Here is a 16220-nt window from a genome sequence, read left to right as displayed (position 1 = left end):
GAAGTAAAACAAAACAAAAAATTACACTGAAGACAACTTTTCAATCACACGGAATCTTTTGCAACAACACTCTCTTCAAACAACCGGCTATGCCCCCATCACAACTACAAATCAAGGTGAATGCTTTGAAAAGACTCATCAAAGAAAAGGGCTTGTATGAACAAGAAGTTTCCGAACAGGAACAATATGTCAACCAATTGAAGGCTAATAATGGTGACGAATACGACATAAAGAAACAAGTTGAAGTGCTTGAGGAAAGTCAACGAATGGTTCCACAAGTTTCGGCAAAGATTCAACAATTGCAGAAATCGTTACAAGATTATTTGGATAGCTACACTGGGGATGAAGATTTAACTGAAGCTAAGGAATTGCTCAATTGAGAAAATTGTATACACACACCTAATACACGTCAATTTTTCTTCTCTCTTTTTGTTTTTGCTCTTTGGTTTTGAAGGGAGGGGGAGGTTTAATGTTCTAAAAGGGTCAAGTTACCAGTAACCACAACATTCTCCAAGATTGACCCATTTGGAATATCGATCTTATCACCATCGTTACAAACAATGATCACAGTACCTTTCAATTGTACACCTTTACCAATGTGGACATTTCCAGTGATGGTCAAATGGTCTAATTCCAAGATCCCTGGCATGTGAGGAATTCTCGTTTGGAAACCACTCACTTTCTTGAAATGAGATCCCAATTTAATCAATGGGTTGGAAAAACCGTCTCTTACAGGATCCAATTTCAATGCACCATGTTCCAAGTAAAAGAGATCGGATTTAACCAACAACAAATCGGAACAGGTCTTAACAGGCAAGAACCTCGATCTTGGCACAACCACACCGTGAGCTCCCTTAAAATGTCTAATAGCAGCACCAACAGCAGTTTCCAATTGCAAAACATTGATCTCAGAGTGACCCTTGGAGATCGATTTTTGATTTGGAATAATTTCAGCCTCAATTGCATTTGCTTCAACCAAGTTTTTGATAGCTCTCAAATTGATCCACAAATTGTTGGTATTGAAGTATTTGAATTTTTTAATACTTTTGAACTCTTCGACATGTTCTTTTGGAACTTGTGCAATTTCTAATAATCTAACTTCTCCTTGATAATTGATCAATGTACCACCTTTGACATCAGCTCTTGTCTTGTCAGTCAATTCCATGATGTACTCGGCACCAGTTTCGATCATATGTGAAAGAATTTTGTTGTTAACAGTTGCACCCAAGTTATCACCATTGGACACAAACAAGATTTCCCTTCCTTGAGCCAACAATGCGTCAAGTTCACCTGATTGCACTAAAGCTTCAAACAAATCACCGTGTCCAGGTGGGTACCAACTGTCAAGTGAGTCATCATAGGACTCTGGAACTGGCAACAAAGAGTCTTTGTATATTCTTGGGAATCTCGATTGGTTAAAAGTCTTGACTCTTATTCTGTGACCTTGATACTTTTTGATAATCTTGGCAGTATCGGCATCGGTGTTGAACGAATTCATCAAAAGCAAAGGAACATCAGCATCAAAAGTTCTATTCAAGTGTTCAATTTGTCTAACTGACAAGTCCAAAAAGGTGTTGCCATCTCTTACTTCAATAACGGATTTTGGACCAACACAACCCATTGAAGTACCCAAACCACCATTAAGTTTCAAAACAGCCAATTTAGACAAATTAGCCGATGCATTGGATTTATCATCGTCAAGTTTGGTGTAAGCAACAACTTCGTCAGCCGATGGTGACCTAATCTTTTCCCAATCCAAGGTGGTACCAGAGGCCTTCTCAGTCAAGTATCTTCTAAACAAAGAAAAAAAGTTATCCATTTCATTTTCAAACTTTCTCTTAACTTCTGGATCCTTGACAGTGTCTGCCAAATTGTTCAAAGCATTTCTCATTTGCGAAGCAGCGACATTGGTTGCTGTATTGTCAAACGCATAAGTTGATTGAGATTTGGTGTGTCTTTTTGGAGTTGAAACTGCAGTTGCCATTGTAGGTGATGTATTAGTGAGTGCACTGTAATGAAGGAGTATACGTTATTCAAGTCTCTAAGAAGCCAATTGGGGTTAATTTCGAATTCAAAACTTTTTTTGTTGGTTGAGTTTTGTCCTGCCCCTTATGTTTCCCTCACCAATTTTTTTTTTGTCGGTGAAAGTTGTATGTCTATTTTGTATAAACAATTGCACAAAAAAGAAAGAGCAATATACAACAAGGGCGTGTCCAACACAACAAAATAAAAATAAATGAAAGACTAAGGCGGAACAATGTTACACGTAAGATTCATTGTCAAAGCTGAAGAATGGGAACGTGTAGCCCGTTTATTACGGTCTTCAAATGAGGTTGCAATGTTAGAATATCATGTAATACTTCAGTTAGTCTTTCCAATGGGGACTTACTTCATTCGAATGTTAACTGATTTGTGCTAGATGTGAACAATCTCGGAGTTCTTGGGTGGAGTTTTTCTCGGCGCTGTGTAAAATTGTAACTTTGACGAAGTGGTTGCAAAATGCAAGACAAAGTCCTTATTTTTCCAAGTGTATCAAAAATGGCACTTCCGATAACTACGCAAGTGGCGTAAACTCACATTACTCTTGGAAGACTAAGTCCCAGATCTTGTATGTCTCGGGCGGGGCAACACGTGTCTGTGTTGTCAGTTTCAGTAGGACCCTTTTTCTTTTGTGTTGAAAATTTGATTATTGCCATCAACGAGATTATGTTCGAACATCGAGCTCACAAGGAGCAAACCCCCTGGCTTGAAAAAGATGTAATGGAAAGTCCAATGAATGTACTGCTCCATCGACAGAGAATTGTGTCAAAGAATGGAAAAGTCTACTCTAAACATTAAAATTCTGGTTGTCAACTTTTCATTTATCTACCTACTGCTTTTTCATACTTAGCTCTCATATCAGCATTACCAAAATCTATGTTCAAGTCATCATCGTCATTGTCATCGTTAATATTATCACTACCATCATCACTTAAAACCACTCGATTGGTCTTTGTCACTCTATTCGGCAGCACCATTGCTTTCCTGACATCATGAACCACAGGCTTACTCAAATTCAAATTCAGTTGCATCAATTTTGAATCGTACTTTTTCAAAGTGTTGATGTTTTTCTGCCACTTTTGTGCTTTGCTCCTTTTATCTTCCAGAGATGAAATAAGTGACTTCTTAGTTGAACACTTTGCACTTAGCTCGTACAATTCTTGAAGTCGTTCTGGATGTGTCTGTTTAGATTTATCATTGTCTTGGTTCGTGGGGTCAAAACCGATTTTGGAGATCAATGATGAAGGAAAATAATTTGGGAGAGAGTCTTGTCGAGTTTTTTCATTATTTGTTGGATGTTTCATATTCAAACTTTCAACGATGGGGTTTCTAGATGATAGTTTAGATAATTTTCTCTCCAACAACTCATTTGCACGATCGTTTTGCAATTTTCTTCTCTTTAGTTGTGTTTGCAACAACTTTGGATCTTGATATTTTCTTGAGTCAATCTTTCCAGAACCAGAAGTTGTAAAAGTTGAGTCTTCATTGTATTCGCTAATAAACCCATTAACTTTCAGATTCAGATTCTTGTTCATATTGAGAAATACTTTGGTTTTGTTCTTTGTGGGCGACCTCAACGAAATCCCATTTAATTCCATTCTTGTACTATGCCTGAATTTATTATCCAAGTGAATGTCACACAAGTGTTGCTTCGTAATGTCAACAACATTTGTACATCTTTGATTATCCCCCCTTTTCACAAATCGACAAATTCCAAAATCTCTAATTGCACCAATCTCCAAAATGCTATTGACATTTGATCCATCGAGTTTTAAATTAAATCCGGTTTTCGATACATGCTCATTAACCTTGAATTCATACTTATTCACAATGGGATTTAGCACCAAAATCAAGTCACCTTGTTGGAGCTTATGGTTCTTTTCAAATGCACCGTCAAAAAGTAGTAACTCTACACTATTTTGAAAGTCACCAATTCTTAGTTTCATGTATTTCTTTTCGTTTTTCGTGAATAAAACCTCTGATTTGTGCAACACAAATCCGACAAGGCACCAGTTGGTGTACGTTGGCTCGCGATAATTGTTTGACTTGTTTGTTTTCGCCAATAGCTTGCCAACTTTAAGGATTTTCATATTGCCATCTGTATTGGTAATAAGTTGATCAACAGTCTGTCTCGAGGAGTATCTTCGTCTCAAAGATAGGCCAGATAGTGGGCATAAATCATCAACAACATCCCTGGGTTTTGATTCATAATTTGTAAAATCAAATTCGAATTTACGTAAACTGTAATCAATGCCTTCATATTTTTCCTGAGATTTTGTCAAGTTTGCATCATACAATTTTGATAAAAACTCGGATGCTTTTTTCGTTTTTGGCAAAGGCAAATCAACTTCATGTTTGGTTTCTGCTGGAGGGTCAAATGACTTCTCCCGTTTACTTGGAGACCTTGGTACCAGTGCAACGCTTGTATCGTGGGCATGCTTTGTCGATTTATTTTGTTTATTCTTCTTTTCCAACTCTTTCTTTTTGATTGCTTGATATTTGAGCTCAAACTCTTTATACAAATCCTTCAATTCATCCGAAGAATCGTCGCTGAGTAAATCATCTTTATTAACAATCTCATCTCTTGGATCAATCATTGTGGGAGGGTTCCCAAACTCAATGGAGAAATTCTAGTGATAAAGGAAATTTTAGAAAAAATTACGCGTTTTCGGAATTGACGCAAAATTTAATGTCGTGTCAATGAGGTTTGAAGCGTCCCAATTTTTTCAATCTACAATTTTCAATTCACAATCAACTTTGACTCTATATTCATCATCATGCCACGAGCTAGAAGCAAGTCGACGGTGCTGCAAATTGCAAGTGACACGCATGCTTTAAACAATGGTTCAACATCGTTACATGAAAAGATTGTACCCACACCAACCACGTTTCGACGTACAAGATCGAAGTCAAATTCGAATGGTGGATCAACACCGACAATAAAGTACGATTTCTTATACCCATTATGCCAGAAAGAGGAGGACAAGATATGGTCACAATTTGTTGAATCATTTGATTACGACGTGGTACTAAAAACTGAGGACATTGCACATATCAATGCCAAACATTTGGATTCCGTACTTGGCTTTCAAAGTAACTTGCAATTAAATCAAGATCAACTAAAGGGGCTCATCACTCAAACGGATGCATTGATACAAAATGTCAATGAGTGTTTTACCAACTACAGACAAATTTCCGACGAGACTCTGGATTTTGATTCATTGGCCAATGAATTGCTCAATAAGCAAAACTTGTATCAGCAAAAATACAACAAAATCCACTCCCATTTAAAACACTTTGAGCATTTGGACTTAATCACAAAAAACTTGTCAAAGTCAGGTAGTCACTTGCTAACCAACAGACGCTCGTTTTTCATTAATGACATTTTGTTGAATTTGGATGAGTCGTTGAACTTTATGGAAACGCACCCCGAGTATAAGGACAGTGACTTGTACAAAAGCAGGTTTCGCCAGTGCATGACGAGGGCTTTGACATTGATTAGAAACTTTTTGGGCAACGAATTGAGGAGTGTTGACGAGTCAGTAAAGTCGAAATTAAAACACACTACCAAGGAATCGAAACAAGTAGTTACAATAGACTTGTTGATTTACAATGAATTCAACAACTACTTGAAACATAATGACGAAATTTTCCATGAATTAGCTGGAGAATTGTTTAAGCGCAGCACAAAGCACGAGGAGTACAATGGATTGATCAATGATGTACTAAGCATTTATTTCCAACTTCGAGCAAAGTTGTTAAAACAATACATAAACAAGACTTCAACTATTGGTGAATTGTACACAAAGAATTTAAAGACAGACTTGGTCCAAACTTGTCAGGATCAAATTTCTTATTTCAAAAAGATCATTGAGAAGGAATCTGCCTTGTTTATTAAGTTTTTCAACCCATCGCTGTATCAGGATGAGTTGAAATCAATGATTTGGGACGAATTTTATGCGTTTTTGAAAAATGTCCTTGACCCATTATACGACGGTATACGTCTATGGGTCCTCAAGGAGGTCAACATCAGCTCATTGTGTCAAATGACAACTTTGTTGCAAAAATATTACGAATTCGAAGATGGGGATGACCCGAATGGTAGTTTGGTTGACACACAAAGCTACTTTGGCATTGCCCAGCTGGATACCATCAAATATGGTGTTTTGTTCCAGCCATTACTAGATGATACTCAAAACCGTTTAATATTTAGAATTCAAAATTACATCGACACGAAGTTAATGAAGTACAAGCCCAGTCCAGTGGATTTGAAAATTGGTCACAAGAAGCATTCCAAGACCAAGGTTACCAATCCTTTAGACGTTGATTACGAGGAAAACTTGTTTCCGGATGTATATCTCCCTTTGGCTAAAGCAATGACAATACTTTCCAATATTTATGAGCTAATTAGTTCTGCCGTGTTTGACGATATAGCTCATTATATTGTGCATGCATGTATTGTCTTGTTGAAAGGTGAATACTCAAAGTTGATTGTAGCTCATCTAGGAGTCATTGAAGGAAAGTTGTCGTACCTCCACAATTTGATAATCTTGCGCAATCAGATAAAAAATTTTGATATACATTTGGCTAGAAATGATTATACAATAGACTTTACTAGTGGGATTACTGACATTTGGAATCTATTAAGAAGAAAAAGTACAGAACAAAGACATGAAGGATTTTTTGAAATTGCAAAGAAAACAGTACCAAAAGTGATTAACAATATGATTGATGCAAATCATGAAATTGAAGTAGAGCTTAACCTTGCAGTGAGTGAATTCCTAACTCATTGCTCTAATGACGTTTGCAAACCTATCATCCAACCTAAGGAAGGGACTTTTGACAAGCAGTCCTTGTCACATTTTAAAGACAATATCATTGTCAAGATTCCAAATTTGTACAATGACATTCAAACGATAATCAACGACCCGATTGTTACACAATTTTTGATGAACAGTTTATCCGACTTGATATTGGTGGCTTATGAAGAATTTTTGAAAAGTGTGGACGTGGAGGCATCTCTAATCGGCGATGATGAAACGTTGGATTTGATGGAAATAGATGCCCTTTCTGGATTTATTGGTGATACAATCAATCAATTATATGAGGATGAACGTCAGGATATGCCCCGATTCAACGAGGAAATATTGGAAAATCTTGCTATAGAAGACGCAGATGCAGATCCCCTTGCGCAAAGGCAGGTCACTACCACTTTGAGCAACTTCGATCCGACTGAACAGCTTCTCCAGGAACAACATCTACCTATTGACAAGTCTCCATCACCAACGTCAGCGATATAATCAATAAAGGCTTCCTTTCAATGCATACTCTCACTCCTCCTCAAACGGGTTGTAGATATTTTTGGACAACATTTTATTTAGTTCGTTCTTGATTGTCTCTACTTTATCTTGCTGAATCAACAAATGGGTGTCATCCAACTCCTCGAGTACAATCCCTGGATTTACCGAATCGATTTGAATAATGAGTGCCTTTATTGACGGATCACATTTGACAAGTACACCTTTACTAGCAACTAACATGGCAAATGAAGTGGATCGTTGAAAGCTGATGCGAACGTAATGAAACGTGTGCTGAATTTTATTTTCAACATTTTATTGAGGAAGAAGCCGCACTCAACTTCGCAAAAAGAATACTACTAACCATGATCAACTAAAATACAATGGCCAACAAGAAAAAGGGCAAGAAGCCGAAAAAGGAAAAGAGCGGGACAACTGATGAAAGTGATGAATTTTTGAAAGACAATGGCGCGTTGAGTGATGTCAAAATTCAAGAAACAGTACACCGGAATCAAGCAAACCTGGTTGCTGATAGTTCGTATAGTCAAAATGGTCGATCATTGAATACCCTCCGGCAAAACCAAGCCGGTCTGGAGACAAATCAGAACGGCAATCAAGAGCCTGACCAAGTTGATATAGAAGCTGTGGGTGATCAAATTGATTCAATTGAAAACATCCAAGATGGAAGCTCAGATAAGGAACAAAAAGAGCAAGAGCAAGAGCAAGAGCAAGGGCAAGAGCAGGACGAACCAAAGCAGGACGAACCAAAGCAGGACGAATCAAAGCAGGACGAACCAAGGCAGGACGATCAAGAGCAAGAGGAAGAGGAAGACGATGAACCACCCAAACTCAAGTACTCACGTATTAATGAACTTCCGAGCAACTTCTTCATAAAAGATCCTATATCGTCGTGCTTTTTCCAAGATAAATACTTTGTATTTGCCACCCATTCGGGATTTATTCACATATGCACCAGCAATTTTTCTCCAGTAAGAACCTTTAAAGCTCATCGAGCATCCGTTTTGAGTACATATACAGATGGTCAATTTTTTGCATCAGCCTCAATGGATGGAACTGTTGTCATTGGGTCAATTGATGATGAGAAAGACATTATTGCTTACGATTTCCAGAGACCTGTCCACGCCATTGTACTCGACAGCAACTATGCATCGAAGAGAAGTTTCATCAGTGGCGGGATGAGTGGCAAGGTGATTTATTCAAGGAAAAACTGGCTTGGTAAAAAGGCGGATTACGTTATTGATCAAAATCATGGTGCCATTGTTGGATTAACGATTGTGGGTGACTTGGTCATTTGGATGAACGATAAGGGAATTAATGTATTTCATTTGAGCAACAAGATTATGATCAAGGTGTTAGAGAAACCAAGTGATAGTCCCAGGAATGACTTATATTGGCCTAGGGTAGCGCAACCCGACCCAGACAGAATTATTATTGCTTGGAGTAACTATATATGGTCCTTACGAATATTGTTGAAAGATGGATCATCACAAAGTGTAAGCGAAAAGGATTCAGTACCAGTATTTTCGTCAGGAATGAGCCGAATCTTACCATCTACCGCCTCCATTTCATTTCGAACAACGCAAGAAAAGAAAGTAGAAGTGGAACATATTTTCAAACTCGATGACTTGATATGTGGGATAGCTAGTTTTAAAGATGACTTGTGGATGATTCTAACTTACGAGCCACCCATGAAGAAACTGATCGGGGAGGCAAACGGCGAGAAACCAATATACAATAATCCCGATTTGAAGTTGATTAATTCCACCACTGGCGAAGTTGAGTTTGAAGAAGAGTTGGCTTTGAAAAACATTCAAAATTTGGGATTGAATGATTTCACCTTGGGCTGTCATATTGAAAAGATCCCAAAATACTTTATCATCAGTGCCAAGGATGGAGTCGTTGCTCAGGAATACCAATTGGATGACAGATTGGAATGGCACTTGATGAAGGAAAATTACTTGAGAGCTTACGAAGTGAGCGAGCATATAGTGGCTCCCATAAAACGATTAAACTATGGCTTACAATATGTTGACCTGTTGGTAAAAGGGGATGAATGGATGAAAGCAGCGGAATTTTTGAAAACTTTGTTGCCAATGGAGGAGAACATACTACCAGACGACGAGCTAATTAGCAGTCCAGACGAGGATGCTGATGTGATCGACTCTAGATCTCAAGATGACGACGGAATGAGGAAAGAAGTTATAAGCCAATGGGAAACATGGGGTCATATATTTATTAATAGTGGGCACATTGAAGAATTAAGTGATGCAATACCCAGTACTCTGTTGTTACCAGAAGATTTATACACGAAGATCATGACATATTGGATTGAAAAGGAACCAAAAAGGGCTTACCAATTGATCAGCAATTGGCCCCATGAGCTATACGATACTGTTACAATTGAGTATAAATTAAAAGAGCAGGAGCCCAACCTTAAAGAAGGTGAAAATTTCACCTTTATCGAAAAATCCCTTGTCAAAGTCTATGACAAAACGCTCCAACCAGTTAAAGCAGTACCACATCTTGTAAACTTGAAAGATAGAAACATTGTTGGGTACTTGTCGCGGAACCATATTTTGAAAAATTTTGTATCACATCTACCAGAGTTTATTGAGCTACAATTTGATACTCCCGAATCCATCTCGAAATGGCCAATTGGTAAGCTAGGACAAAGACTATCAGAAACTATTGACACGTTGGTTGATCACCGTCTAGAAATACCAGCACACGATATTGTTGAATTGTTCAAAAGCCATCCCAATTTGTCATTCATCAATTACTTTTACTTGACTCGATTGCAGTCCATTGATAAGCTATTGGTGAGGGATTTTGGAGATGAGTTGATTGAACTATACTCCAATTATTCAAGAAAAGACCTACTTCCGTTCCTTATGGCTAACGATGAAAACGATGCCTCTCAGAGCAACTACAATGTTGACAGGGCCATTGAAGTTTGTCAGGAGAACCACTTCTATCAAGAGTTGATCTATTTGCTAGGCAAGATTGGAGAGAATAAACAAGCTTTAAATTTGGTTATTGACAAAATGGATGATCCACAAATGGCAATTGAATTTGCCAAGAGGTTGAACGATAAAGATACTTGGAGTTCCTTGATCAATCAGTCGTTGAATAAACCAAAGTTTCTCAAGATTTTGATTGAACAAGCAGATGAGTCAACCAACCCCTTTTATGACCCTGTGAGTATCTTGACTAAAGTCACGACAAAATTCGAAACAGAATCAACAGGTGAAGGTTATAATGAGATGGACGCAGTGCATGTGCAAATTTATCAACAATTGAGTCAAAGTATAATTGAATTTTCGAAAAATAACGACTTGAATAAGTTGATTAACCAGGTGATATTAAAGATGATTGATCAAAGCTCACAGGAAATAGCACTTTTTTTGAAACGGTCCTTGCTACAAGGTCGACAGTATGATTTGGAAAAGAATGATGTGTCTTCGAAAAGGATTGTGGATAGCTTGCAAAACTGGGAGCCAATCACGTTGAATTAAAGAGGAGAGTTTTCAAGGCATGGGGGGGAAGATGGCGGAGAGTTTATCTTATGAGAACATTCTGTACACCACCTCAATTTCCTGGTACGAGAATCCTATTTCCATGACGCTTGACCTATTTTATTACGAGACAAAAATCCTCATGGCGAGATATGCTTTGTCCGGAACTTTCCGCATATTGAAGGAGAGGTTTCTAAAGGCGGTGAAATCACGGAGAAATATACATTTCACAAAATCACACGCTCCAAACCAACATAAGGAGTTGCTTTCCATGTGATAATTTACAGGTTTGAGGCACAATAGAAAATGAGGAAGTATACAAATACTCAAACCACTCATAGCCTCAGTTGCGTTACAACTACCACATTGGAGGGTAAAACAATCAATAGAATATGTTTTGTGTGCTAAATACGAAATTCGGAATGAGCTTTCCGACCGTTGATGATTGAGTAAGCTATACGTCCTTCTTCATGTGAAAAAGGTAGCAAAGTGTTTGACCAGTAATGGAGTATGCAATCAATTACTAATTACTGGCCATGTGGTTGCTGTATTATTTTTGACAAAGAGTTGTTTCTATATGATGAACAATGGGCTTTTTCAGTTTTTTCTCACATGCAAATGAGATACTTCAATAAATTAATTAACCTCATTCTATACCGATATCAGCGTAGCTTCGATGTAGGGTAATTGTGAGGGAGAGAGCCAATGCAGATATCGAAACAAGTGTAAGATCGTTTCGTTACAAATTTCATTGTAATTGCTGCAAATGCCATTACGCATCGCCCTCTTTCAAAATCGATATACAAAAAAACTGGGTTTACACAAAGTTAGCTCTCTTAGTCTTGTCTTCTTTAGTATATGCAGTAGAACACCAAAATGAGAAACCGTCGTCAACTCCGTGATTTCAAAGTGTGTATATAAATGAAACTGTATTGTGAAATTTGATAATCACAATGCAACAAACAGCTCCTAAAAGTTCCGAGACTTTAACAGCTATTCGACTAACATTGTTTCATCACAAATCAATCAGGAGGCATGTACTTCTCTTTCTTGTCTAGCTAAGAGTGACAAAAGCATATCCTTTTGCAGAGTCGAACCCATAGAATTGCATACTTTAAAACTTCTGAATTGCGGAGTTTCGTAACAGAGTTATCACACAAAATGCGACTAACTAAAAATAAAATTGAGGTAACACAAAATTACTCTTGCATGTGATAATGCAAAGACAAATTATGTGTTGTGTTTTGATCAAGAAACCACCTATAAAAACAATGGAAGTTTCTATCGACTAGAGTATATTGGAAGGATAAAGGGATGTATTGCAATCGCAACCTTTAGTAAAAAATATTGTGAACCAAAGTTGCCTGTGATTTGTAGACCACACCTCAATCAAATCTACTCCATGTTACAATTTTTTTTATATTCTCGAGAAAAGGTGGGGGAGGGGAGTAGGTAGAAGTAAAGGGGGGGTCCGATGGAGCGGATATAAGTTGAGAGAGATAGACGTATCCCTTTGCACACCAATGCAAAAAGTTGGAAGTGTGACTTTCGTTATAAACACACTCTGATGTTGAGTTTCATATGGACTTAGAAGTCCTCTACACAAACTTGTAGCGATTCTAGGTCCTGTATAGCTCGATTGCAGTTACGTAACCATACATTGACGATATGTTTCAATCACTCAAGATAATCAAACTGCAATAGAAAATCAATCAAAAAATTATCACAAGCAGATACTAAATAGGTAATCTGCTTTGTTCTGGAGGGGTATGGTTATAATCTAAAAAATAAAAAAAAAAGAAAAAAATAAAATTTTTAAAGCTTTTGATTTGCAATAAATTGTAGCAATGAACACGACACTCATAACCTCTCACCTTTTAGAACTCCGATTACTTACCTAATGTGAACAAATTTTGTTTATGTATACATTGAATTGAGGGGTTAAACAATAAACAGCGTTTTCTATTCTTTCAACTATTACCAGTTTTAAGTGTTTATGCATTGTGTACACAGTACGCAATAGTAAATTTTCTAAGGTAACAAAAAAGTCCGAGTAAAAGAATGCTCCAGCGTGAATAAAATTCGACACACAAAACATCAAATGTGTGCACATTTTAAAGGTGTCTGTTCACTTTCCCCATTCTAATGAATATATAAAGACCTCCACTTTTCCTCCATTTGTGCCTCTGAGATAAGTCCTTTTCCATTTTGTAGCTTACATACTTCTTTTGTTTACCATTTTCGACTTTTTTTTGCAAAACAGTTCAGTGCTTCAGTTGACAGTTGCAGAATATCCTTTTTTATTTCCCCACATTTCACAAACACTTCATCACGTGATACAACAATAGATTCACTACATCATTATGGCTCTTGACTTAGCATCGATATCCTCGTTCATCACCATACATTTGTTCACCTGGTATGGTGCTATTATACTGTTTGCTTTAATTTACGCAACAGTTGGTAAGATCAAGAGAGAAATTTTTATTAGAAAGCATGGTTGCAAAGAAGCATATGTCTTTCCTGATGGTGGCCCCTTGGGTTTGGTATTGGCGTTCATTTTACAGAAGTACAAATCAGATGGTACCATTCTTGACTTTGCTTTATCATTGTACGAGGACTATGGTAAGAGAACCACTTTTACTGCATATTTATTTGGTGTCAGAGTTGTTGTTTCTGGGGAGCCTGAAAACATGAAAGCAGTTTTGGCCACCCAATTCAATGATTACTCATTGGGTTCAAGACATGCTCATTTTGCGCCTTTGTTGGGTGATGGTATTTTCACTCTAGATAATGAGGGTTGGAAGGAGTCAAGACAATTGTTGCGTCCTCAATTTGCAAGGGAACAAATCTCACACGTTAAGATGTTGGAACCTCATGTTCAAGTACTTGCGGAACATATTAGAAAACACAAAGGTCAAACTTTTGATATCCAAGAATTATTTTTCAGATTGACTGTTGATGCTAGTACTGAATTTTTGTTTGGTGAATCTGTCCACTCATTGTATGACGAATCAATTGGAAGAAAATGTGACCCCGAAGTTGCAGGTTTTGCTGATGCTTTCAATGCTGCTCAAGTGGCATTGGGAGTAAGGACCTATTTGCAAGTGATGTATTTTCTTTACAACCCACCTTCGTTTTGGAAAAACACTAGAACTGTTCATAATTTCGCCAGAAAATTTGTCGACAAGGCTTTGAGTTTGACTCCTGAACAGGTGGAAGAAAGAACACAGAAACATGGTTATACATTTCTTTACGAATTGGTTAAACACACAAGAGATCCAAAAGTTTTACAAGATCAATTGTTGAACATCATGGTAGCTGGTAGAGACACAACCGCTGGTCTTTTGTCATTTACCATTTTTGAATTAGCTAGACATCCAAAGGTTTGGAACAGATTGAAGGACGAAATTTATCACCACTTTGGATCAGGTGAAGATAGTGATGTTGAAAACATTTCTTTTGAAACCTTGAAGCAATGTACTTATCTCAAATGGGTATTGAACGAAATCTTGAGATTGTACCCATCGGTTCCTGTAAATTTCAGAGTTGCCAACAAAGATACTACTTTACCGGTTGGTGGTGGTCCAGATGGAACTTCACCTGTTTTTATTGGAAAAGGTACCACTTTTGCTTATTCACCATACATGACTCACAGATTGGAGAAATTCTACGGAAAAGACTCTTTTGAGTTTGTCCCAGAACGTTGGGAAAATTCACCAAAGTTGGGTTGGGCTTATTTGCCATTCAATGGTGGTCCACGTATTTGCTTGGGACAACAATTTGCTTTGACTGAAGCTTCATATGTTATTGTACGTTTAGCTCAAATGTTCCCCAACTTGTCAAGTAGTTATAACGGACCAGAGCCATGCAGGAAATTGGTTCATTTGACTATGAGTCTAATGGATGGTGCTGAAATTCAAATGAGTTAAGCAGAAACGTAACATCTTGATGATGCTTGTGTTGATATTTTGTTTAGTTTCCTTCTTTTTCTCTATTTATTACTTGTGGAGAGTGTATAGTTTTGGATTAGATCTATAGCTTTGAATAAAGTGCGTGTGTTTCTTTGTTATTATGTTTTTATATGGCTGCAAAAGAGGCAACTCTATAAAGAATAGAAGTGCGAAATTTCAAACTTTATAAAGGCATATCGAGAAAGTATTGACCACATTTGAACTTGCTTCTTTCAACTACAATTACAAACAGTGCTTGCTCCAGATAATACAATACTCAGCTCCGTGCAACAACAAAGCAATAATGACTACTTTGCAACTCCCTCAAACCCTTAACTTTGCCAGTGAAACGTATAGTTTCGGAGGCACATACAACCCAGATAAGCAACATCAACATCACCAACGTAACCACCACCATAAGCACCCCCATCATCGTCATCGCAGACTTTTTTCAGCAGCTGCAACTTTACCGGTATCATTAGAGTCACCCAAGCTGAGTTCAAGGGTTATTCATGAGACGGTTTCTGAGAATGATTCTTTCCACGATTATGCCACTGTTATCATGGATGTGTTGGAGTGTTACGTGGAGTCTTCCCCAACTTTAGAAGAGAAGTTAACTCAGTTGGAAGAAGAAGTTTCTCAAGAGATGGGCAACAATGAGTTGAGAGAAGAAAAGTTAATCGAGTTAGGAGAGGAGCATGACTCTCAGAATAACAAAGTTGAAGCTACTGCTGAAGTAGTTGCTGCTATACAAACACCGGCTAAGCAAACTACCACTTTCAGGCAAAGTTCAACCCAGCACTCGTTTTTTAACAACATTAAACGCAATTCATTTTTCCATCCAGCTAGTTCATCAATGTTTGATTTTCAGTTAAATAACAAGTCGTATTTCGCTCAACCGGGTACTCAGAAGCACCAACAAGAGCAAGATACTGATGATGATTTTAATGATTGTGTCAGTTTGAGATCTTACAACTCTACTATTTCGGCTCAACCTAAGAAGATGAGCAGAAAACATCGCAAAATGAATAAACGGGTGAAGTCATTTACACAAAGAGTCAAGAATGAGGATGTCTCTCATCGTTTAGCTGGGTTGTTTCAAGATGATCATGACATTTGGGCAAAGGAAAAAGTGGAAAATGACTTGTCAGTTGGAACTATCGAGGAGGCCAACACCAGTTGTTGCTGTACCCGTTGTGATGATAAAACCAAGCGCAGAGTTGTCATCAAAGAGCTGGAGAATGAATATATTTACCCCACTCCCACTATAACTAGCTTTAGAAGGACCATCAGTCGCAGGTTTCATTTCTTTAAGCATCAAGTAATGTGAGTTTGTTGAAAAGGTGGCGACTGTTTTGCTCAGAATTTATAGACTTGTCTTTGCTTTATAGGGA

General features: G+C 37.7%; 8 protein-coding genes across 8 annotated transcripts; 5 read left to right on the top strand and 3 right to left on the bottom strand. All coding sequences in view use genetic code 12, as the record gives it.

Moving 5' to 3' along the window:
- Positions 1 to 89: 89 nt before the first annotated feature.
- Positions 90 to 380, top strand: CPAR2_203840 (uncharacterized protein; the record flags this gene model as incomplete). Its single annotated transcript, XM_036809256.1, has 1 exon — positions 90 to 380. The coding sequence occupies one exon, from the start codon at positions 90 to 92 to the stop codon at positions 378 to 380; it is 291 nt and encodes a 96-aa protein (XP_036665911.1).
- An 86-nt stretch (positions 381 to 466) lies between these two features.
- On the bottom strand, positions 467 to 1984 carry UGP1 (UTP glucose-1-phosphate uridylyltransferase; the record flags this gene model as incomplete). Its single annotated transcript, XM_036809255.1, has 1 exon — positions 467 to 1984. The coding sequence occupies one exon, from the start codon at positions 1982 to 1984 to the stop codon at positions 467 to 469; it is 1518 nt and encodes a 505-aa protein (XP_036665910.1).
- An 877-nt stretch (positions 1985 to 2861) lies between these two features.
- On the bottom strand, positions 2862 to 4637 carry CPAR2_203820 (uncharacterized protein; the record flags this gene model as incomplete). Its single annotated transcript, XM_036809254.1, has 1 exon — positions 2862 to 4637. One exon carries the CDS (start codon positions 4635 to 4637, stop codon positions 2862 to 2864), a length of 1776 nt encoding a protein of 591 aa, XP_036665909.1.
- Positions 4638 to 4817: 180 nt separating this feature from the next.
- Positions 4818 to 7340, top strand: SEC34 (Golgi transport complex subunit; the record flags this gene model as incomplete). The annotated part of the gene is made up of 1 exon (XM_036809253.1): positions 4818 to 7340. One exon carries the CDS (start codon positions 4818 to 4820, stop codon positions 7338 to 7340), a length of 2523 nt encoding a protein of 840 aa, XP_036665908.1.
- A 30-nt stretch (positions 7341 to 7370) lies between these two features.
- CPAR2_203800 (TFIIH complex subunit) lies at positions 7371 to 7580 on the bottom strand (the record flags this gene model as incomplete). The annotated part of the gene is made up of 1 exon (XM_036809252.1): positions 7371 to 7580. One exon carries the CDS (start codon positions 7578 to 7580, stop codon positions 7371 to 7373), a length of 210 nt encoding a protein of 69 aa, XP_036665907.1.
- Positions 7581 to 7720: 140 nt separating this feature from the next.
- VPS41 (Vps41p) lies at positions 7721 to 10873 on the top strand (the record flags this gene model as incomplete). The annotated part of the gene is made up of 1 exon (XM_036809251.1): positions 7721 to 10873. One exon carries the CDS (start codon positions 7721 to 7723, stop codon positions 10871 to 10873), a length of 3153 nt encoding a protein of 1050 aa, XP_036665906.1.
- A 2363-nt stretch (positions 10874 to 13236) lies between these two features.
- Positions 13237 to 14805, top strand: CPAR2_203780 (cytochrome P450; the record flags this gene model as incomplete). Its single annotated transcript, XM_036809250.1, has 1 exon — positions 13237 to 14805. One exon carries the CDS (start codon positions 13237 to 13239, stop codon positions 14803 to 14805), a length of 1569 nt encoding a protein of 522 aa, XP_036665905.1.
- A 325-nt stretch (positions 14806 to 15130) lies between these two features.
- Positions 15131 to 16156, top strand: CPAR2_203770 (uncharacterized protein; the record flags this gene model as incomplete). The annotated part of the gene is made up of 1 exon (XM_036809249.1): positions 15131 to 16156. One exon carries the CDS (start codon positions 15131 to 15133, stop codon positions 16154 to 16156), a length of 1026 nt encoding a protein of 341 aa, XP_036665904.1.
- Positions 16157 to 16220: the final 64 nt, after the last annotated feature.

Source organism: Candida parapsilosis, contig 005809 (assembly GCF_000182765.1).
Source record: "Candida parapsilosis strain CDC317 annotated contig 005809".
Classification (NCBI taxonomy): Eukaryota; Fungi; Ascomycota; class Pichiomycetes; order Serinales; family Debaryomycetaceae; genus Lodderomyces; species Lodderomyces parapsilosis.
Note: the sequence above shows the minus strand (reverse complement) of the source record. Positions and strands in the feature narration are given on the sequence as shown.